The following is a 23,107-nucleotide window of genomic DNA, read 5'->3' as shown; positions in this document are numbered from 1 at the left end:
ACATAAATGGAAAATACCAAGGCAGAAATTGGTGCGTGAAATCAAAAGGCCTAAACTGAAGACCTATGACACATGCCCTGCAATTCTTCTAAGTCACTACTGGCATTATAAAAAAGAAAGCAAAAACGCAGTCCTCCTAAACACAGCTACCTAAGGGAACAAATGCAAGGTAAAGACAGCGCTAAAGAACTCGAATTTTGCTACGGTTCTGTTTTTGAAACTGATAATACAATAAATCAGTTTTTCAAGTGGGAGTCTTTTTTTTTTTTTAATGCATGTGAAAAAACAAGCAAAATGTCAAAAAACCCAAGAGTGCCCTTCCACTGGGAAAAGTGAAATAGTTTTGCTCTTAGAACTTACCCAGCATTCATTAAGATAACAATGTTTGCAAAACAATTACTTAATTAAGCTAAACTATTGACACTTCCTTTAAAACAAAAGAAAAAAAAATCTGCCAACAGTCTTTCCTTGTCATTTTACTTGGCACAGATTCCCTGACTGTAAGCACTACTCTTGGAAAACAAGTCATTATTTGGAACTTGAGCTTTGCAGACAACCTAAACCATGTCAGTGTAGAATAATTGAACAACTGTTCCTAATTCTATAGGGTAATTTAAGGACTACTTCAACTGCACCAAAAGCTGTGAAAGGCGCCTTATACTGAAACACATTTAATACAACGACTCTGTCAGGACAGGGGCTATTATAACCCCCACTTTATAAATAAGGAAACTGAGGCACGGGGAGCTGAAAGACCGTCGTCAACCAGTCGGTGAAGTCCACGCCCGAGCTCTTCCGTGAGTAGCACAGCACCTCCCTGAGAACGGTTCAGAGGCAGCGAAGTCGCATCAGCTTTACAGCTAGCGGCTGAGCAACCGCGTCCGCCCCGCTGACCCATGCGGCTGAGCAACCGCGTCCGCCCCGCGGACCGATGCGGCTGAGCAACCGCGTCTGCCCCGCTGACCCATGCGGCTGAGCAACCCGTCTGCCCCGTGGACCGATGCCGCTGAGCAACCGCGTCTGCCCCGCTGACCCATGCGGCTGAGCAACCGCGTCTGCCCCGCGGACCGATGCCGCTGAGCAACCGCGTCTGCCCCGCGGACCGATGCGGCTGAGCAACCGGTCTGCCCCGCGGACCCGATGCCGCTGAGCAACCGCGTCTGCCCCGCGGACCGATGCGGCTGAGCAACCGGTCTGCCCCGCGGACCCGATGCCCAGGGTAAGGAAGCGGGGGTGAGCGCACCGCCCCTCCTGCCTACTTTCATCCTCCCCGGGGTCTACCCCGTTTTCTTCCGAATTCACAATGAAGAGCAGGAGAAGAAAGTGGAAGGATGGCGGGCGGCTGTGTGCCGCGGGGGCGTAGACAGGGAAACGAGGCGACTGCGCCGCTGACGCCCCGAGACCGACCCACGCGAGGAGAGAAGACCAGCGGCTCCGAGATCGCAGCGGACTCGGTCGGCGTCAGCGTCGGGCCCAACTCTCTGCCGACACGGGCCGCTGCGCCAGGCCTGCGAAATGCTCCTTAGCAGCTTCTGCGTTGCTGGTTTGCAGGGAAATGACTCAGCTGCCGTTTCACTTAGAGGGAGACGTGTGACCTCTGCCATCCCACCCAGGTGCTGGGGCCCGCCCCCCGCAAAGCGCGCGCCGCCGGGGACCGCCGCGGGGAGCACCGCACCAGCCGCGGGGAGCACCGCACCAGCCGCCGGGAGCGCCCCGCCTGCGCCGGGAGCAGCCTGCCGCCCACTAAGCCCGCGACCGCGCCTCCCAGGAAGGGGCGCTCGGGCTCTTCTGCCTCCGTGGAGCCCTCCGGTTCCACTTCTTCAAGCTGGACCTCCAGGAGTGCGGGGTCAAGAACTCCCGCCAGAGAACTTGCCCGCTCTTCCCGGCGCCTCAACGGAAGGCCTCCCTGCCTCCAGCGGTGGCCCCTCCCACCTCCTCTTCCTGCCCTCGGTCTGTCCATCCGGATCATCTCCTGCACTCTAGGAGGCCCCCCACGTCCCCTCTCTCTCCTTTCTGTTCCGGGCCGGACCCGTGACCGCAGCTGGCTACCTGCCTCTGCCATAGAAAATGGGAAAAACCAAATGTAACATATTTAATAACTCTTCCCAGATCAACACAAATTACTATACTTAGTCTTTTACCTCATTCCATTCGTCCAATCTTATTCTCACTAGATCCTTAAAAAAAGAAACGAATCAAGAAAAAATGGCTGTTTTATTTTAAATGAGTCCATATAATGATACTTGTTTATGTAGTAATATTTACATTTGGGGGGGGAACCCTTCTGCAAAAATGCCCACTTGTATGAAAGAATTGGCCATTTCAACCCCTGAATGTGTGTGTTCCACCATCTTCCTCCACCAAGACACCACAAGATGGGGACAGTGTGAAGTCAGGGAAGGCAGCGGGGCTCTGCGAGAGCCCCGTGCTGTTCCCTCCTCTCTGGCTTCCAGTCTCAACATCTGCATAATGACAACACTGGACCACATGGTCTCTTGTGGTTTCTTTCAGCTCTAAAGTTTCACAATTCTAAGACATCCATGAGACTATAAAAATAAGTTCAAGTCAAAAATTAAGTTAGAAAAATAATGACAACAAACCACTATTTTTAATTGGCTACAAGTTTGAAAGTGAGGGAAAAAAAACATCACATTCATAGGGCTATGTAATCTTGGTGGTGTCAAAGAGGTCATCTTGCCATCTTCTGGTACTGTATCATAGCTTCTTTCCTCATATATTAAAGTATATTGGAAGTATTTAACATAAACCATTGTTATTTATAATAGCGAATACTTAGGATACTGAAACAATAAGAAAGCTTAATTTCTGTTAAAAGTTTGGTTTTAAAAGGTCTGCTGTGTTAATTATATGTTATTACCTCTAGGAGTTCTTTCTTAGTAAGGAAAAAATAAATATTAGAGGGCAAAAAGAGGAGATGGACTTTTCCCAACCAAGATGAAGTTAGAGAAATCAGATTTCCCCTCTCACTTTGAAAGACTGGGAAACTGGACCAATTATCTGAAATGATGGCTGTCACACGATGGACAACAGGCAGCACAGGACCATGACCGCTAGAAGGAGATAGGACGGAAGGCCTAGGGTGATACCCGCTCATTGTTCTGAGGCAGGTTCCAACCCAGAACACAGGAGGAAGAAGCCAAACCAAGCCCAGGGGTTCTTGCTGAGTTGGAAAGGACAGAGGCTATAGTTCAAGGAGGCAAAGGTGATTATGATTTGTGGGACAAAATACCAGCAAGGTGGGGGCCTACACAGAGAGGTATCTGGAAATCCATAGAGTGTCTCCCCTAGTCATTGGCCAAGGACTTATCTGTGCAAGTGCGAGAAGAGACTGAGTGCAGGGAAGGCAGCAACCACTCACTGAAAAGGAGTAAGAAGAAAGTCCCAGACCTCCGCAGGGCTGGGGAAAACCCTGTGTTCCCACCAGCTACAGTGGAAAGATCTAATACACATGGCCTTGGGTAGAATCCTCAAAAGAGACTTACCAGTGGGGTTGAGTCATCCCAAAACTGAAGGTTGCTCCAGACCAGGACTTTCATAGGACCAGTCTGGTTCCAAGGAACTATAACTGTACACCAGGAAAATGCTTAAGCTCAATCTTATTTAAAGGAATACAGCAAAACTCAGGAACCAATAACACCTGGCATCCAATCAAAAGCCAAAAAAACAAAAACTACTAGGAATGCAGAGAACTTGTCAAATATGATCACAATCAAGACAAAAATTAAGGAATAGAAAGATACGTAAAAACGAGAGACGTGATGGTACCAGGAAACAGAGTTTTTAAAACACCTGTCATAAACATGTTCTAGATGTTCAAGAAGGTAGAAGATATTATCACATAACGAGGAGAGAAATGGATATAAAAAAGGCTCAGATGGAACTTCTCCAGCTGAAAAATACAGCACCTAAAATGATAAATATACAGGCCAGGATTAACAGCAGAATTAGACACTGAAGAAGAAAAAAATCAGTATTAGCAGGCATCATAAGAAATATTACAAAGGGTAAGGGGAGACCCCAAAACTGAACATGGAATCACTTGGCTTGTGGAACAAAAATCAAGCTTCTAACACAGGTGTTAACTCCTGACCCAGAAAGACAGAAAGGGGGAACAGAAAAAATGCTGAAGAAATAATAGCTGACAATTTTCCCAACGTAATACAAACTGTAAGTCCACACATTCAAAAAGTGAACAAACCCTAACCAGAATGAACAGAAGGAAAATTATGCCAGGGCCTATCGTAATCTACTCGCCAGAAAGGAGGGAAAATGAATAAAACCAGCTACAAAACAAGACACTATGTTCAACGGAAAAATGAACATCAGACTTATCATCGGAAACTATTTAAGACAGAAGACAAGGGAAAGAGATCATTTAAAGAATATTAAGAGTCAATCTCTAATCTTTTATCCAGAGAAGCACCTCCTGTATCGAAGGCAAATTAACTTTAGAGAACTCACCGCCGGAAAGTCTGTACTATGAGGAATGTTAAAGGGAATTTTTTAGGCAGAAGGCAAAGAATACCAGGAAGAAATGTGGATCTACGTCAAAGAGCACAGACATGGCTCATAAAAGATATCTTTGTCTATTTAAAGCAAAAGTGATAACAATGTATGCTATGGTCTGATGTTTGTGGCTCCCCCTGAATTTGTATGTTGAAATCCTAACCCCCAAGGTCATGGGTATTAGGAGATGTGGCCTTTGAGAGGTGGTTAGGTCATGAGGCTGGAGGTGAATGCCATTCTAAAAGGAGACCCCAGAGAACTCCCTCTTCCCCTCTGCCACGTGAGGGTACAGCAGAGAGCCATCCAAGATCAGGCTTCAGGCAACCACCAGAGACCTAACCTGCTGGCACCTTGACCCTGGCCTTCCCAGCCTCCAGAACTGTAAGAAACAGATTTCTGTTACTTAATAAGCTACTTAGTCTCTGGTATCTTGTTATAGTAGCCTGAACAGACTAAGACAATATACTGTGAAATTTATGGTACAAGTAAGTACAATGTCCCACAGCAGTAGCAGAGAGTATGGGAGGGCAAAAGGAAAGTCTGCTATTGTAAAGGTTCTTGCATTATACATAAAGTGGTAAAATATTATTTGTAGATTGTGAAAATATAAAGATGTATACATCAAGCCTAGAGCAACCACAAGAAAAATGAAACAGAGAGGCAGCTATTAAGGCAATGCTGGAATGGAATGATTAAAATGGGACCATTTAAAAAAAATACCTCAATCCAAGAAATCATGATAAAGGGGAAAAAGGAACAAACAGATGAGACAAACAGGGAAAAAAATACTATAGGACACGTAAGTTTAACCATACCGATAATTACATTAAATGTACATGGTTTAAGCATCTCGAGAGGGTATTTTCAGACTGTCTATATGTTATCCATAGGAAACTATATCCTACCTGTAAGAAACCCACTTTAAACATAAAGACACGAATGGGTTTAAAGTAAAAGGGTGGAAAAAAACAGATCCTGCAGACTTTAATCAAAAGAAAGTAGGAACGGCTGTATCTGTATCAGACAAAGTAAATTTCCGAACAAGGAACATTACTGGAGATAAAGAGACATTTCATGATGCTAAAGGATCAATGCTTTAAAAATCTGTAACCATATGAACTGTATGTACACCTAATGTCTGCACTTCAGAACACGTGAGGAAAACGACAGGAGGACTAAGGCTGGAGAGTTCAGTGCTCCTCTCTCGGCAACGGACACCACCCAGAAGGCAGGCAACGGGAAGGACAGAGAAGACCGGAACAACACTATCAACCCGCGCGACCTAACTGACCGTCCTAAAACACTTCACCCAACAGCTGCGGGTACCCACTCTTTATGCGTTTTACACAAAAACACATTCATCACGGCAGGTTGCGTTCTGGACCGCAGACCAAGTCTCCACGCGTGTGGTGAACTGAAATGACACGTGCTGTGTGTGCTCTGACCACAACAGAATTCAACCAGGGATCACCGCGAGGATTACCTGGAAAGCCCTAAATACGTGGAAAATAACACCAACGACACGTTTCTAAATAACCAACGTGTCAAAGAAGAAATCACAAGGGAAAATGGAGAATATCTTGAACCGAATGCCAACGAAAACACGTACAACACCTCAAAATGGCGGATGCGGTGACGCAAACCGAACCGAAGGGTCCAATGACAAAGCCATCTCAGAGCGTATTTCGGCCCAGCTGAGTGTGTCTGGTGAGGACTAATATGGGCGGCAGTTACTCATCTTACCTACCAGTAAGATGAGTTCACTGGCAGCGCTCAGTAAAGGAAGGATCTCTGCTGGCTGCTACTGGGGATGCAAGGAAGGAAAATGCCGACTTCCTGGCTGCGTCCGAGACAGGGCAGGCCCGTGCCCAAACCCCACAGCCGCGCTGGAGGAGGCAGCAGTGGTGGGCGGGGGCAGGACCCGAGGGTGTGAGGGCAGGGGAGGCTGTGGGCAAGGGGACAAGGGGATGCGGGTGGCTGGGCCCAGAAGCCCGACGCGGCAGAGAGCTGTGGGAGCGCAAGCAGGGCTCCGGGCGGGGGGCCCGATGACGAAAGGCAGGAAGCAGAAAGGCCAGAGCAGATTCAGCAAACAGTAGGCTGGACGTCACAACACATGTGTCCCATGAGAAAGGAAACCCGAGGTACCCATGGCCTGGACGTGGGACCGGAACCTGGGTTTGAGTCCGGATCTACTGCTGATGGACGGCGCGACCATGGTGCAATGTCTCTGCTTCTCCGCAGCCCACTCCCCTCCTCTGTGAAGGAGGCTGAACCCACCCCTGCTTGTCACACACCATGTATTGCGGGACAGCCACACCGAACACATGGCGAAGCACGACATACCCTGAAGGCCCAGGGGGCGGAAGGAAGGCTCTGCAGAGCCGGAAGGTGGCCCGGTGACCCTGGGGCTGAAGGCAGACGAGGGACACCCTCCTGACGGGATGCTGGATGAGAAGTGACAGGATGTGGAAACAAGGTGACTGTGGCGGCGCAGGCCTGGAGTAACTAGGGCCTCGAGTGGTGAGGCTGTGGTGGAAGCACCAAGGAAGAGGCCAGCAAAGGGGGCTTCTGCGACAGGCCACACTGACAGGCCACACTGATGGGCCACGGATGCGGCAAGCCGGGGCGAGGAGTAAAATGGAACTCGGGGCTAAAGCAGTGGGTGCGTGGCAATCTCTGACCCCCAAACAGAAAAGCTAGAAAACGGCTTATTTTGGTGAGAAGCTATAATGCTTTGAAACACACTTCGCCCATACAGTAAGAACAGTGGACTCTGGGAGGAAACCGGTCTCATGTAATCAAATGGTTAATCCTAAAAACCATGTAGCTATTCTAAAAGCATCAGGCAAATAACTCCCATGTACAACTTCACAAATGCCATTTAGTACAACACTGTGTCTGAGCTGCACCATATCATTTCTAACATAAACTTTGATGTGTTGTGATTTTATTGGTAGGTTATAGAAATGGAAAAATTCACAAATGAGGCCATGCTAGAGAACTACTAATGTGTTATTACAGATGCACCAGAATTTACCGTCAAGTAAACCCTTGGGGCTGACCTACCAGAGTCAACGCATGTAAAAAGGGAAAAAGATCAGCATGGTGATTATGTTTAAAAAAAAAAAAAAAAAAGAGTTCTCTGTCCCTGAACTCTCTGCTTTAAAACCCAATCAATCAAGAAAGCCTCATCACCTGAATCCACCAAATGCACAAGCCTAACAGAGACCGCAACACCGTTCCTGAATAGAGTATAACCGTATGGGCCGTGGGCTGTGTGTGAATGAACACAGCGCCAGCCCGAGCCTCGGGACTCCCCACCCACGGTGACTCGGCTGAGAAAACGAGACTTCATTCACTCCAGCAGAACCACGGTCACACACTCAGATGGGCCTCACCACGTGACAAACAAGATTGCTCACTTTTCAGCACGATGACTAGAAATTATGTCTGAGTCACGTTCACTGGAATCCGCTTGGGTCTAAACTTCAAACGATTCCCAAACACAACACAGCACCCAGAGGGAAGCTGGATTCTACCTGAGTGGTTTACTCCGGTAACGCAATGGGTGAAGGTCTGCTGTTTCACCAGAATGACAAGCTTTCCCAAGCCTGTCTCAAAGACATTTAAGAAAACGGTCTACCGCATGCCCATTTGTAATTGACTTCTAAGCCAATCTCAAGAACAACTGAAGGTCTGCCATCACAGCTTTCTGCTAACATGCTACATTTTTGCCCAGAATCAGTTAGTTTAGAAAGCGTACATGTAGAAAGAAGTTCTAACTAGCATCCTGGGAGTAACTTACTCAACTTTGTTGCTTGCAGCATGTAAAAACAAACCTCAAAAGGCAGTAAGAAAAGGGGGTGGGGGAGGGAAACATCTGGAGAGGCTCCAGAGAACTCACCCGTGCAAAGTCAAATGCATATCTGTAAATAAGTTTAAAGTTTGTAGAATCATTTAATAATGATCTTAAGTATTCCAAAGTATTTCTGAGTTTTTCTGTTGTATCACATCTAGAAAAACAGAATAAAGGCAAATTATAACCTGAGTTTTTTTCTTAACTGGGTCGTTACATAAAACAGAATATCTAAAGAACACATTCATGACAATCTTATTTTTCCCACATTTTTGACTTAAAAAATTTTCCAATGTACAGAAAAATGGAAAGGACAGTAAACAGGCACCCACATACCCATCCCCTAGGTTCATAACAAATACTGTCAGATTTGCACCTTCTCACATACAGGCACTTTTTTCCCGTACCAGCTACTACTTCAAAGTAGCTGGCCAACATTACGACGCTTCAATCCTAAACGTATGAATACCATCATCACTCTTAATATTTTACCAATGTCAACTTTCTTAGCTAATGTACAATCCATATACAAAACTTCCAACTGTTCCCCCAATTTTCTTTATAGATGCTTTTTCTTGATCCAGGATCCAATCAAAGCTCATGTACTGCGTTTAGCTGTTCATCTCCTTAGTCTCTAGAAGGACGTCCTGCCTTTTTCTGTCTTTCTTGACAATGCCATTTTAGAAAAAAGCCGTTCTGCAGAATCCCAGTTTGTCAGATAATTTCCCTAGGATTATACTTCAGCTAACTACTTATGGTAAGAACACTGCCCATGAGATCCTTCTCCCTGTGTCCCATGGGGAAGCTCCTAATGTCAGTCTGGCCCATTGTGAGTGATTCTAAATTGCTTCATTCAATTTAAGTACCATCCCCCAGATTCTCCACTAACAGGTACTTTCCCTCCTCTGAAATGGTATATAATTTATGGGCTGCTATCTTGAGACTGAATCCTGTTCTCCTCAACAACTTTCATCCGGTGGCTTTAGCACCCACCTGCTTGAATCGACTTCAAATTTGAAGATGTGAAATGGTGATTTTTCTGACTCTCTCCTGCTGTGACACTACCGGCTGGAGCTCTTCTATAAAGAGAAGTTCTACTCACCCCCTTTCTTCTCTTCTGGACTTAAGGATTTTTGCTTTTTATTCAGTGTTATAATCTTGCATTGCCTTTCGTCTTTGTGATGCACAAATTGTCCTCATTTGGGCAGCAGCCCCTCCAAGCTGGTGCCACTGTCCTTCTGACATGTCCCCGTCAGTCTCTGAGCACGTCCTTGCTTCTGGCACAAGACATCCTAGCTCACTTTGTACTATCTCTACCCTAGACCTGAAATCAGCTATTTCTCCAGGAAGCTTTGGTGATAAAAACCCATTTTTTACAGGTAAATGACACACGGTTTATTTTTCCTAAGGAAGCAGACTAATTGGCTATTTTTACAAACTGATTTTCTGTTCCTAATATCTAGCCCTTAAAAAGGAGAACCAAGAGTCACCACTTCCACCAGTGATATTAACCTTTTCAATGCTGGATGTGCTTCTTACTAAGTATAAATAATGCATACTATAAGTCTTATCAAAGTAAACATTTTACATACTTGATAAACTAAAATATGATTCATACTAGAGCACACTGATCTATTTTTAGCAATAAATCTCTAAAGGTTTCTTTTTTGTAGCTAACTACAAAACAGTTCCCATAATCTAATGAGATAATAAAATATTTAAAAGCCAAAAATTAGAGTAAATGCTTCATTTCTATGAATCTACCACAATTCAGAATGTCCTCTATTTCTTCCTGTTTAGAAAGTAAAAAAAAAAAAAAAAGATAACAATTAGAGTATTTTAGAAGTCAGAGAAGGCTTCTTGAAGGGACTGAAATGTTTGCTGACAGTTAAAAGCAGACACCAAATATTTTTAGCAGAGAGGGTCTTTCAGATAAAAGGAACAGCACGTGCAAAGGCCCAGTGGCAGAAGGGGGGCATGCCAAGTTAAGATGAAAAGGAAACCACTGTGACTAGACAGGGTAGATGAAGAGGGGAAGTGAAAGGGAGGTGGGGCCAGGCTGTAAAGGGTTTTGCGGTCCAGACTGTTTTGTTTTTTTAATTGAATGCTAGAAAAAAAAAATGGAAGCCACCCTCTACACCATGGGAGAGACCACAATAACTGGGCTTGCATCTTGAAAAGCCCACTCTGGATCTCTATGGAGAAAGATTGGGGAAGACAAAAAAAAAAAAAAAAGATGTTGCTAGCCTAGATAGATCTAGTGTCAGACCCCAAATGTGGGGTGAACAGTGGCTCAAAGGTGATACAAGAAAGCAGTAAGTGGGAGTCTAGGAAACAGGAGGGGAACAAGCTATCTCTGCATTGGGCATTCTACTGTATGGTTTGATTTTTTATTGTTTATATATACATAACTAATAATATTTTATTAATAATATGGGGGAGGGTCAAGGAGGAGAGCAACCAGCTAACCCCAAACATTTAAGGCCGAGGCCTCTGCTCTTCACAGGAAGGGCAGGTGAAGGACCAAAGCCACAGGACATCGGCCAGATATGGGCAGGTGGTTTAGGGGACTCCTGCCCAATGAGAGGAAGAAGAAAGATGTTTGTTGCAGCAGATTCGAGGGCAGGGACCACTCATCTAGACAAGAGCTCTGGCTGCACAGCTAACAGAAAAGGAAGGAGCTGCGAGTCTTCAGGCAGGACCACAAGGCCAAACGTGAATGAAGCTCAGTTGCCTGCCTGCGAGTCCTGCCCCCACCCCGGCCAAAGACATCCTTCTGCTTGAAAGACACCCAGAGCTCCTGTCTGGAGTGTAAAGCATAAAATGCCTGAAGTAAAATTTTCACTTTGTGGATGTACCGAAGACAGTGATGTGGTTTAGGGCTAATATCATCAATAAAGGGTTTAATCTGCTTAAAAAGGGGCCCTGATATGTACCCCAGTGTTCGCAGCAGCAATGGCCACAATCACCAAGCTGTGGAAAGAGCCAAGATGCCCTTCAATGGACGAATGGATAAAGAAGACATAATCCATATATACAATGGAATATTATGCCTCCATCAGAAAGGATGAATACCCAACTTTTGTATCAACATGGATGGGACTGGAAGAGATTATGCTGAGTGAAAGAAGTCAAGCAGAGAGAGTCAATTATCATATGGTTTCATAATACGGAGGACATTGGGAAGAGGAAAGGAAAAGTGAATTGGGGGAAACCGGAGGGGGAGACAAACCTTGAGAGACTGTGGACTCTGAGAAACAAACTGAGGGTTTTGGAAGGGAGGGGGTCAGGAGGATGCGTGAGCCTGGTGGTAGGTATTAAGGAGGGCACCTATTACATGGGGCGCTGGGTGTTGTGCATAAACAATGAATCTTGGGACACTGAAAAAATAAAATTAAAAATAAAATAAAATAAAATTTAATTTAATTTAATGTAATTTAATTTTAAAAAGGGGGGGTCCTGCCACACAGTCTCTAGACTGACCCCCATCAGGGAACAGGCCGCTGAGCGACCCTGTTTGAGCCACAGATCGCCATCTAGTGGTCACTCCACAAGATCACGTGCAGGGCCTGTGAAGAAACCAATTTGGGGTACCGAAGCGAGCCACCAGAGACTTTCCAGAAAGCAGTCACATCTTCAGCCCATCTTCCCTGCTTTTCATTGTAGCACAAGTGAGAAAACTCCTATCGGCCCAAGCCCAAGAGTGACAGACCATGCCACTCCACTCAGGGACATCACCTCCCAAAACAAAATGTGCACTTATCGTGGGATGGTTTCTTTTGTGATTTTGCTCCTGTAACAGACTCAGAAGCACCAGAAACTGGAACAATAAGCCTCAAAGGTTCTGAAACCAAAAGTAAATTCTCTATTACCTGGGGAAAGGCCTTTATCCCTTCACTTAGCCACAGGTATTTTTCTGGCCCCTCATCAGCTCTATGCTGAGTCAGCTACCTCTCTGACACTGTTTTGTTCTGTTTAGGGTAAACATCCCTATAAGCTTAATTCATCAGAGGTAACCTAAAGCCTACATGTTGCAATAAGGCGATAAGCCAAACAAAGAGTCGACTGAAATGAGCTGTGCCTTCTGACTGAGAATGATCTACAAAGCTTAGCAATGACTGTCCCCCACCAGCTGCTGTCACTCCTTCCAACACTCACGAAACAAGGCCCCGGTGGGGCCAGGCAGAGTTCTGAGAGCTCAGGTGTGAACCACAGCGCACCACTCCCCCTTCCTGATTCGAGAGGCGCTGGCGGAGATACCCAGGAAGTGGCGGAGCTCATTCAAACCTCTGGTTCCAAAACCCATGGGCTGTCTGTCTTTGGCACATTCCCACTGTACAGTAACCATTTTTTTTTAAGCTTAGCATTTTCATCAAATATACTGTTATAAATACAGGTACTGTCATATAATTTTAATTCCACTTTGAGTTCAAAACACTTCCCTAGGCACGTTTAATAAAACTAAAAGAGAGCAAAAAAGAAAAAAAAAATCCAAAACAGAAGACAAAACAAGTAATTCAGAAGATGGACCACCTTCTGTCTTTCCAGCCTATGAGTGATTAGTTTCCATCCTTATGTACTTCTTGTCCATATTTACTGGGCGTGCACACCGTATAAACACAGTACTTACTCAATTCAAGAAGCCTAGAGAAAAGTGGCCTTATTACTTTTAGATCTTTTGCCTGAACTTTGCTTCCGAAACCCTGCCCTGAACGGACTGTCTTGTTCATGGACTTTGTTTCCCTAGGATGTAGAAACACTGCGCTTGGCACGACCCGGCCATTCAAATACTTGCTAAACAAATGATGCCTCTAGGGAGGCCAGAGGGAGGGGGAGTGGAGGTTCTTAAAACTTGACAAGATGAAAATGCTAATTCTGAACTATAAAGAACCTTAGAGGTTATTCCGAGTAATTATCTCTTCCCTCGTCAAGGGGAAAGCTGTCTCAGAGCTGCACAAGGAGGAAAGAAAGCAGGCTCCTCAGTGTCCTGAGTGGTCGGGCTTGTCATTCCGCCCCAAATGGGAAGGACCAAGTTTCGTACAGGAACACACCTGCCACCAAGTGTGTCACACCAAGTGTTAACCAGGGCTCCCAACGAAGGACTAGCAGGGTTCCTGTAATCCCCCTCTGCACCCCCTGAACATATGCACACCTCCTCCAGGGAGCTGCGCACTTCCCAGCGAAGGTGGCCCCCACATGGGAAAAGCTTGGCATTGTGTAACTTTCTTTGGTAAAGGCAAACGGCAAGAAGAATCCAGAATGACGTAAATTGGATATTCTACACTCCCTCTTAAGACAAATTAAAGTGTGTCTGAAAAATAAGAATGGTGCCTCCTCTGAAGCCTTGATATGAAATAAAACCTTGATATGGCCATGCCATCATCAAGACAAGGATCCTTATAATGGAGCAGCCATCCTGTGCCGTGTTCGGAAGGCAGCAGAAAAAGACAGCGAGGAAACCACGGAAGTGAGTAGATGTAAAACTGTCAAGGAGATGTGCCCAACACCAAAAACACAATTTTTAAAAGAGATTTCGGAGGACTTAATCCCTCAAACTCTAGGCGCCGTGCTATTGACTTTTACCTAAAACTCATTCGCCATCAGACAATAGGTGATACAGGAAGAATGTTGACTTAAGAATCAGAAGTCTGGGGCCTTCTTCTCCTTTCTGCCCCTTTTATCATGTACCCCTGCCTAGCCTCAGTTTCCTCATTTGTAAAATGTGCAGGAGAAAGCCTGATCTGTCTTCTTCACCAGGCAGCTGTGAAAACCGTAATCAACTACTACAGCCAGGTGCAAAGACAGCATTTTTACCAGTAACAAATGTATGACGCTAGTAAGCTGGCAAGTTCCAAATTGTTTCAATAAAACCATAAAACCATTTCCACTCCAATGTCAATCCAATAAATATCAAAGTCTATTATTCCAAGTTGAAGTGCAAAAAAAAAAGATCAAAGTTACCATGTTTAGAATCAGCACTTCACCTTCTAGGACCATGAAATATTTACGTACCCGTCCCAACCGTATCCTTCAGTGCCCAGCAGAGGGTAACAACTGTTTCCTTGAATGAAACTCTTAGTGTGTGCTCTCCCTCACTCACACACACACACGCATGCGTGGAAAGTGAACTCATAAAACCACTGGGTTTTTTTTTTTCCCCTTATTCTGGCTCAGGTAATACAAATAGAATCATTATTATCACTTTTTAATTACCAGCGTAATGAAGTTCCATTTTTCCCCAAAGCTAACATCAGAATATATAAAATAGAAGATATCAAATATTTTCATTTCTAAGTTAAACTCAAGTCAAAGTCTTCCCCCTACCTGAAAGCCGGATGCTATTACGCCTTTACTGTTTAAGCTTTAAGTCTGTGCTGATAGGACAGCAACCAGACACACGTGGCCACCGAGCTCTTCAGATGCAATTAATGCAAACGGAGGTGGACCAGAAATGTAAAACATGCACCAGAGTTGGAAGATTTAATATGAAAAATAGAACAGCTCATTAATTTTTAAAATACTGATTATACATTGGAATATTAACAGTTTGGATATCTGGAGTTAAATAAAATATATTAAAATTGATTTTACCTGTTTCTTTTAACCTTTATTAATGGAACTATTAGAAAGTTTAAAATGACACACTGGTTCACATCTATGAGAAGAGGCTTCTATTGGGCAGATCTGCTCTAGAAGAATACTAAAATAAACAATATACATTCCATACAAATTTTAATTTAAATTCATGCATAATGTCCTCTTCACCAGGTAAAAATGGGATTTGGTCTTTACACCTACGGCCACAGATGAAGTCTGCCAGATCACCTGGCTTCCTCCAGTCACCCAGCCCGGGCTCCCTAACCTCCCTTAGAAACAGCCAGCTGGGAAGTGCATGGAGGCCTCCCCCACAAATCCACTCCCAGGGCAGCCTCGGGACTTACTGTAGAGAAGTCATTCCTTTCAACCATTCCTGCAGAGTGAAATAACCCATGTTTTGTGCATCCAATTTCCAAGCTAGGACAAGCATAACTACCTGTATAAAAACAAACAAACAAAAAATTAGAACAACCAATCAAATCAGAATGACAGATCTGAGGAATTAAAACATATCAACAACTTTCCAGATGCCTGTGTTTATGGTAGTTTAGTCACTGAAATATGAACAGGGTAACTTCAAAGATGCGTTCTAGTTTGGAAAACATCTTAAAAAAAGTTTGATCATCCGTCTGTTGACAAAGGCTGGGAGGAACATGAACTGTTACAATGCATGACAGTGCAAGTGTAAAGCCATTAACCACTCCAGAGCGCAATTCCGCAATATTTACCAAAATTAAAACCAGATACTGACCCAGCAACTCCACTTACGGAAAGTTACCTTACAGATACATGTATACAAAGATGTTATTATTCAACAATATTTTCTGCAGTATTACTTACAGTATCAAAAGCCTGAGAACCACCACACATCTATTAATAAGGGCCTAATTAAATACTTCCTTGTTGAATGCTTTCTGCACAAAGAAATACTATGCCACCATTAAGACACATGAAGTAGAGCCATCAGCAGAAATGGGGAACAATCTCCAAGGTTTACTAAGTGAAAAGAGCAGGTGCAGAGCAGCAGGCTACAAAAATAAAAAGGCGGGTGATGGGTCATATAGTAATGGAGTTTTATCACAGACACATAATAATGTTTTTGAATTTAACTGTATAGACTGGAGGAAAATTATCTGAGAGGAGCCCAACATTCCGCTTGAAAACGCATGGTGCCTGGACCGAGCACAGGCTGAGTGGCCCAGCCCAATCACTTCTCAGTGTGGCACTGCTCTGGCTTCTAGGGAACCCTCGGAAACGCGGTATCAGGAACCGCAAAAACTCTTGTTTACGGCACAGCTTATCACTTAGCAGCTTTAGAGAAAAGACGGCCCACAGCTCCTGATGGTGAGCTTAATGAATGCCTGAAGGTATGAAGCCAATGTTTCAAAGGGATGTCCAGCTTCTAACTATCCAGGGATCTGCACAGCGACAGAGCTGACCCTGCCCATCCATGAGTGTGGAAGAGGAGGAAGCCTTCCCATCTCGTCTACCTCAAAGACCCAACATAAGACGAGGAGTAACTGAAAAGGAAAGGAGGTCATCCCTAGACAGGTAAAGAAGAGGGATGGGGATTTGCTAGGACCACCCCACCACTCTGTGGGGCTGGTTCTCTCTGGACAGTTGGCCATACCTAAGGGACACCCAAGTCCTGAACTGGGGCTATACACTGACAAATGGCTACCTGTCTGCCTGTTGTAAGAACAGCAAAAACAATGGGAAGAAAACAGATGTTTCTGCAAATGTTGGCCAGGGACTAACATGTTCCATGTTTGGCAGTTAATCTGATTTCTTTACACAGGACTCGAAGGCTTCATTTCAGCTACCAGAAGAACTTCCCCAAACATCAAGCCACCAGCCAAATGGCTCCACTGGGTCCGACAGTGATGGTGGTAAGAGGATGACATAACAGGAAAAAAGTAAGGCAAGCAGTCAATTAGAAATCACTTGAGATGATTTAATTAGCCTCTGAGAGCCAACACACACATTAAGTACTTGAGAACAATAGTATTTAGGAGATGCAGCAAGTCTGTCCTTTTGTTCTCCAACAAGCTAGTTTGTAGATTAAAAATGTCCAGTTTTATCTAATTTCTAACTGCAAGATTAATGAAAAGCTTTCTCTTCATGCTGACTTTATGGTGAAATTTCCACCTTGGAAATTATTATCTGTGAGAACTGATTCTCTAAGCCCTTGCACCAAATCTCAATTAAATCAATACATGTCAATTTTTAAAGTTACTACGTTTCTTAGATTAAAAAATCTAGATTACTAGGTAGATTGCTAGAACTGATTAGTAAACCAATATTTCCACATACCACGCGTATCATCACAAAATACCATTGCTTAACAGGTTAAAAAATTTTAACTTAAGAGACCAGGAGGCTACTCAGAAGAACTTCCCAAAAAAAGCTTACACGTTCTTCCAAATATATACACAGTAGTGGATCTCTCCCTAACCCTTAGCTTTTCTTGGAATTTTGACTCTGGCATATCAATTTACCTAGGTGAAATGACCCACATTTTCTAATTCAAACTTGGTATCTTCTCACATAATATGTATACTCAATCTTCTACTGAAGAGATTTAAAGTTCACATAAACACTTGTTAAGTTAAAACAACGATTAGGACACAGAAACATACACACACACACAAATATGCAAGAAATGTGGCTAAAAAGCCAAGTCGATATTTGCGATGAGTATTTCTTTACACAAAATGGACTTTTTCTTATGGTAGCTAATCAGGATGCTAATTACTTAAAGGATTTTGTTGTTGCCTTAGTAAATGACAGCACATTTGAATTTTACGAGCCTGCTTAAATTTTATAAGCTGTAAGTCTCAGGCAAGGAGAGGGCTTTACAACCTGTATTTTTTTTTTTTTTTAAGATTTTATTCATTATTTATTGCTTCCCACTGAGCCCCAATGTGGGGCTCGATCTCAGAACCCTGGGACCTGAGCCGAAGACAGACACTTAATGACTGAGCCACCCAGGTGCCCTACAACCTACTTTTAAGGTGTTTTCAAGTGCTAAGTCAACAGAGCAGACAAACCTTTAAAAAAAAATCTCATCACTTATTTTTCAAATGTTAACACTTCTGATATTGGGACGTGTTCACAACTGATGCATATCAGTTTACTTAGCAACATGTTTTCCTTTCTTAGTGATGATATAAAACATAACTTCTATTGGTGTCTTAGAACTGAAGCACGCTAATAAATATTTTAGGATAATATTCTGAATTCGGTCTCCTAGGCTTCAGTGTGATTTCACATTTCAAGACTATTTCTTTTCCTACAGAAATCGAGAACTAAAGGCCTCATCACTGCTCCACAGAAGGATACTAACAGTAGCTCTCTGTAACTGAGTACAGCTATTTGAAGAACCAGAATCAAGGGCAGCACTCCCTCTTCCCCAACAGGCCTTCTCGGGCCCAACTCACTCTTATCCCTCTTACCATTCAGTCCAGAAAACACTCTGCCAACCTCGACCCAGTCACCATCAGGAAATTTCCTTCATAAAGCTGGTGAAATATTCTTTTCTGTGTCTATGACTAGTAGTCTATGGGCCTCATCAAGCAAATACTCTGTATTGGCCCTGCTGTCCCTAAACCTTTAGAGCAGGCTGAGTAATTTATTAAGATCCCTGAACTAGATCACATTAAAATAACAAATATAAGGACAGAAATCCATGTAATGAGCTAAAAGCTCTTTAGAAAAAGTAAAGTGTTGGGGGGAGTTGGGGGAGGACAGAGGCATAGAAATGTTAAGGATAAAGAAAAGTTTTAAGAAAAAGTGTTAAGTCTTCATTTCCAGTTGTCTTTAAGAGCATGGGCACCAGCAATCTTGCCAAGAAGAGAATGAGAGGGATGATCTCTTGAGATCTCTTCTAGATCATAAATTCATTTAGGAGCTAAGACATATTTGTTAAATCGGAGGCTAATGCAATATTAGACTGCATGGTTAATGAGCCAGGACACTTGTATGAGTATCGTTTTTCATTTTAGTGTAAGAGAGATGATGTAGGAACAGGAAAAAATGTTCAACAATACCATGATGATAAGAATTAAGAAAAAATAATTAAGTGTATAAAGTAACTTCTAATTAAATTTTTTAAGGACATATTTAGGGCCTTTATATACTAAAAAGTAATCCCTGTGTTAAATCTGATCAGAAGTGGAAAAGCTACAAAAAATTCTTGATCATTACAACCTACTCAAAACCCTGATGAATAATTAATTATTCAAAGATCTGGACAAACTCTACATTGGGCTGGAACGCCTACAGAGGGGGACAGATAGACTGTGACTCAGTCTCCCAACTGATCTCCCACTGAAGGCACACAGGCCCATACCACTTTTTAAACATCTAGCCTAATTACTTTATTATAACCAGGACTTTCAGATACAAGAACGTAAACAAGAAAAAAATGACTAACCAGTCCCACCATACCAACTGCAACGAAAAAATTTTGCTTAGAAATCAAATTAGATTGGAACTTGTTGCCTAGATTGCTTCATAAAACTAACACACACCGTTACGTTTTTACTGTTGTTTTATTTGTCAAGGGATAAAAGAGGTAAGAAAATAGTCAACTGATTTGCCTACCTTAATAGGCTACACTTACATTTTCTGGTTCGACACCAATGTCTTCACAGAATTTCTCCATGCCTTCAGGGCCTACGACATCATCAGTACCTGTGATGAAATGAAACCTTATATAAATTTAATCTTACCAGGTACACTATTACTCCTATAGTAGTGTTATACAGTTAAAATATGATTAAAGGAAACTAAAATCAAGTAACACTTACAGGCCATAATCCTTTCTGAAAAAAAGAAGTCACCAAGTATAAACTATAAAATATTCTGGAATTTCCATTACTTTTAAAAGAATTCGGCTCTGCACAATGATTTAAGTCAGTTTATTGCCACGTCTTCCAACCTGAGGACACAGGCTACACATAATTTGCATCTCAAGATAAGGCTACCTGAGTTCAACTCCTTCTCTTTCAAGGAGCTCACAGCTCTATCTTATTTTGGTCATAATTTCAATATATACAATAATCTCCGGAAACCCAACAGGAACCACATAACATTCTTTACAAAATTAACTGGGAAATAACATAATTGCTTCTCTTCCGTAGGAGAAAAGCAAGCAGTCTTTCTGTTCTTGATAAGGCAATAAAGCCTCTTTCTTCCCACTCTGGCTTCAGCTTTGTTTCCTCCTAAAAGAACTGCCTACATGTTCTATCTCTACTTTATCTCCCATTCATTCTTCAACCACTGCAATTTAGTTTCTGCTCCTCTCTCTCTACTGAAACGCTTCTTGCCAAGGTCACCAACGACACCGTCACTGCCAAATCTAACAGACAGCCGGTTTTTATCTGACCTCCCCGTGCTATCTGAAACTCTGGAGTTCTTTCTTCACAAAGTTTGCCTCCTCCCACAGCTTCTGGAAGTACCCTCTCTCATCTGGTTTTCCTCCTCCTTCTCTTTTGGCCTCTTCATGGGTTCCTTTGCTTTCTCTCAACTTGTTAAATTTGACGTGTAGAGTTCCATCTTGAAGGCTTTCCTAGTCCATTCTATACCTCTGCCAAGGAAGTTGCAAGGGCGCTCAAGCTCTCGGGTCCACGCTTTCCCACTTAGCTTGGGACTGTCTACCACGTCCTGTCGGACGGCCACAGCTGAACTCATCTTCTGCCCTGAGCCACCTCCTGCATTTCATTTTCAGCCACCACCTCACTGACCAGATCATCTCTCCATGCCACACCTGCTCATCCTCCTGTAGTCCCTCTCAGCTGGTGGCCCCACCAGAAAACAGAAACCTGGGAGTCATCCTGGACTTCTCCCTTCTTCTACACGCTCCATGTCCGGTCAACTAGCAGGTGCAATGCCAATTTTGCCTTCCAAATATTTCTAAGGGGCTCCTATCCTGTACTAGCCTGTTCAGGCTTTATTCTCCCACGCAGATGACCACAGCAGTCTCCTTGGGATCTCCTGAATTCCACAGCCCCGCACCCCCGGACCCACCCTGCGCACAGCCACCTAAAGGAGCCATCCCAGACATAACCCCATGCTGGCTTCACGCCCTTCAGTGGCTCCCCACGCCCCGAGGATGAGGTCCAAAGTTCGGCATATCCCGTAAGGTTCTCTACGATGTAGAGCCTCCCTTCCTCTTCAGCCTCCCATCTCTCCACCTTCAGCTCAAGTTTCTTAGAAAGAAATGAATCAATAAGCAGTCCTCAATGAATAAAAACTGAGCCGCAGAAACACTTACCTGTGGTTTGCTCCGCACACACGTCCTGCCACACACCTAACACCAGACTGTTCTCTGTGGCCTCAGCTCGTCCTCCTCTCCCCCTTCCCAGCGTCAGCTGGCCGGCTTGTTCAGTCCTGAAGACTGAAACCAGACAGGGAGTCCTCCACTCCCCCCCCACGCCCCCCTGCAGAGACTGGGAGGGGCAGTCCTCTGTGACCCCGCCACTCCAGGAGCATCTTCCCACATGCGGCCCATCTGCGTTAAGTCCTGGCTCCTGTGTCTTTCCCTCAGGATTCCTCCAAAGTAAGAGTTCCTGTATTTCCAGGGGACCCTCAGCACCCCACCTGGCACGGAGCAGGTGCTTTTAGAAAGCGTACTGAATGAATGAGTGAAGAGTGGAATACAGGAGTCGCTCTACAATCTCTGCACAGCCCCCTAGATCGAGCAAGCCCTGCAGAATCCCACCATCTTCATAGCTCTGTTTCATCCAGGTAACATTGACCTGACACACGGTGGACCTTTGCTAAAGACGGAGAAAACATGGGCCCTGCCCTCCAGGAAGGAAGACAGAGCATAGGAGTAATTCCTTTTTTTTTTTTTTTTTAAAGTAATCTGTACACCCAACGTGGGCTTGAACTCACAATCCGGAGATCAAGAGTTGCCTGCTTAACCACCCGAGCCAGCCAGGAGTAATTTCAACACAAAATAATGATATACAGAGGCACCTAGGGGGACAGGATCCACAGAGCATGAGACGCTCGCTCGATCTTGGGGCTGTGGTCTAAGCGCTACGTTGGATGTAGAGATTATTTAAAAAAAAAAAAAAAAAAAAAACTTAAAAAAAATAAACAACAATAAATGTATAAGGTTGCTGTCCTCAACATAAAATGAATATTGAAATCACCTAGAGGGCTTGTTGGAAAGTCTTATGTCATTTCCCTGCTTCGAAGCCTTGGCTCCCCGCAAGTCAAACCCAGGCCTTTCCCTTGTAACCCAAGTTACTGGCCGCTGCAAATACTTTCTCTGCATGTTGTTACTCTCCTTTGCATCACAAATGTGCTGTTTTGTTACAAAATGTTTTGTTTCACACATTCAAATCTGTTCCCCTTTTCAGGGATTTTCTTTTTTTCTCCTTTTATTTTACAGGTTTTTCTACATAGTCCTAATTTACTTATCTTGATGACTGGGGGGAAAGTTCTTGTTCAAACAAAAATTTAAATACTGAAATCTTTAAATAATACTTAAACAATAAGACAATAATAAAAGTTATTATCTGAATAAAAGAACTGCATTTTAATCCGGTTATGTTTCCCTACATTAACACACACACACACACACACACACACACACACACACACAATACCAAAGTTCATGTCAAAGTGAAAGTGAAAAAAAATTAGAAAGCAAGTTTCCCCTCCAACCCTTCCCTACTCCTCAGAGACAATCATTTATCAAACAGTCCTTTAAGTAGCCTTCCCAAAATAAGTTGCTTATAGAATTCCACAGGCATGGAATAGGTCCATGTTTATTTGCTGTTTCTGTTCGTCCATGAAATTCTCTGTGGCTTTCCAGGGAGAATCTGATCATTTCATCTCCAGCCAATGTTCGTGTTTGCCTGCTCCTTTCCAATGACTTGTTCCCCATTCTTTCCATCTCTTGTCTAACAGCACTGGCTCATCATTTCCAAAACTTGGGCAAATAAGCATCGCCAGGGGTGAGCACTCTTATCTCTCTTCACTCAAATGAAAACACATTCAGCATTTTACCACCTGACAGGCTGCACGCTCTGCCTTTGAGGGTGTGGACACCGACACATGGGCAGCACGTAAATATTCTGCAAATGACACAGGAATACAGCCACATGGGAA

At 43.8% G+C, this 23,107-nt stretch overlaps 1 protein-coding gene across 8 annotated transcripts in view; it reads right to left on the bottom strand.

The window, feature by feature from the left end:
* Window positions 1–23,107, bottom strand: part of DCUN1D4 (defective in cullin neddylation 1 domain containing 4) — a 79,815-nt gene that overhangs the window by 8,803 nt on the left and 47,905 nt on the right. For all 8 annotated transcript variants that reach the window (XR_004283454.1, XM_032334275.1, XM_032334276.1 and 5 more), the window contains 3 exons: window positions 19,605–19,675; window positions 15,325–15,416; window positions 8,432–8,540 (listed from right to left, as the gene is read on the bottom strand). Coding sequence is in view for 7 of the 8 variants with exons in the window: in XM_032334275.1 (XP_032190166.1) it covers window positions 8,432–8,540; window positions 15,325–15,416; window positions 19,605–19,675 (272 nt within the window). In the remaining variant the exon portion in view is untranslated. The remainder of the gene's footprint in view (window positions 1–8,431; window positions 8,541–15,324; window positions 15,417–19,604; window positions 19,676–23,107) is intronic.

Source organism: Mustela erminea, chromosome 2, assembly GCF_009829155.1.
Source record: "Mustela erminea isolate mMusErm1 chromosome 2, mMusErm1.Pri, whole genome shotgun sequence".
Taxonomy (NCBI): domain Eukaryota; kingdom Metazoa; phylum Chordata; class Mammalia; order Carnivora; family Mustelidae; genus Mustela; species Mustela erminea.
The sequence above is the reverse complement of the archived record's forward strand: the minus strand, read 5'-3'. Positions and strand labels throughout refer to the sequence as shown.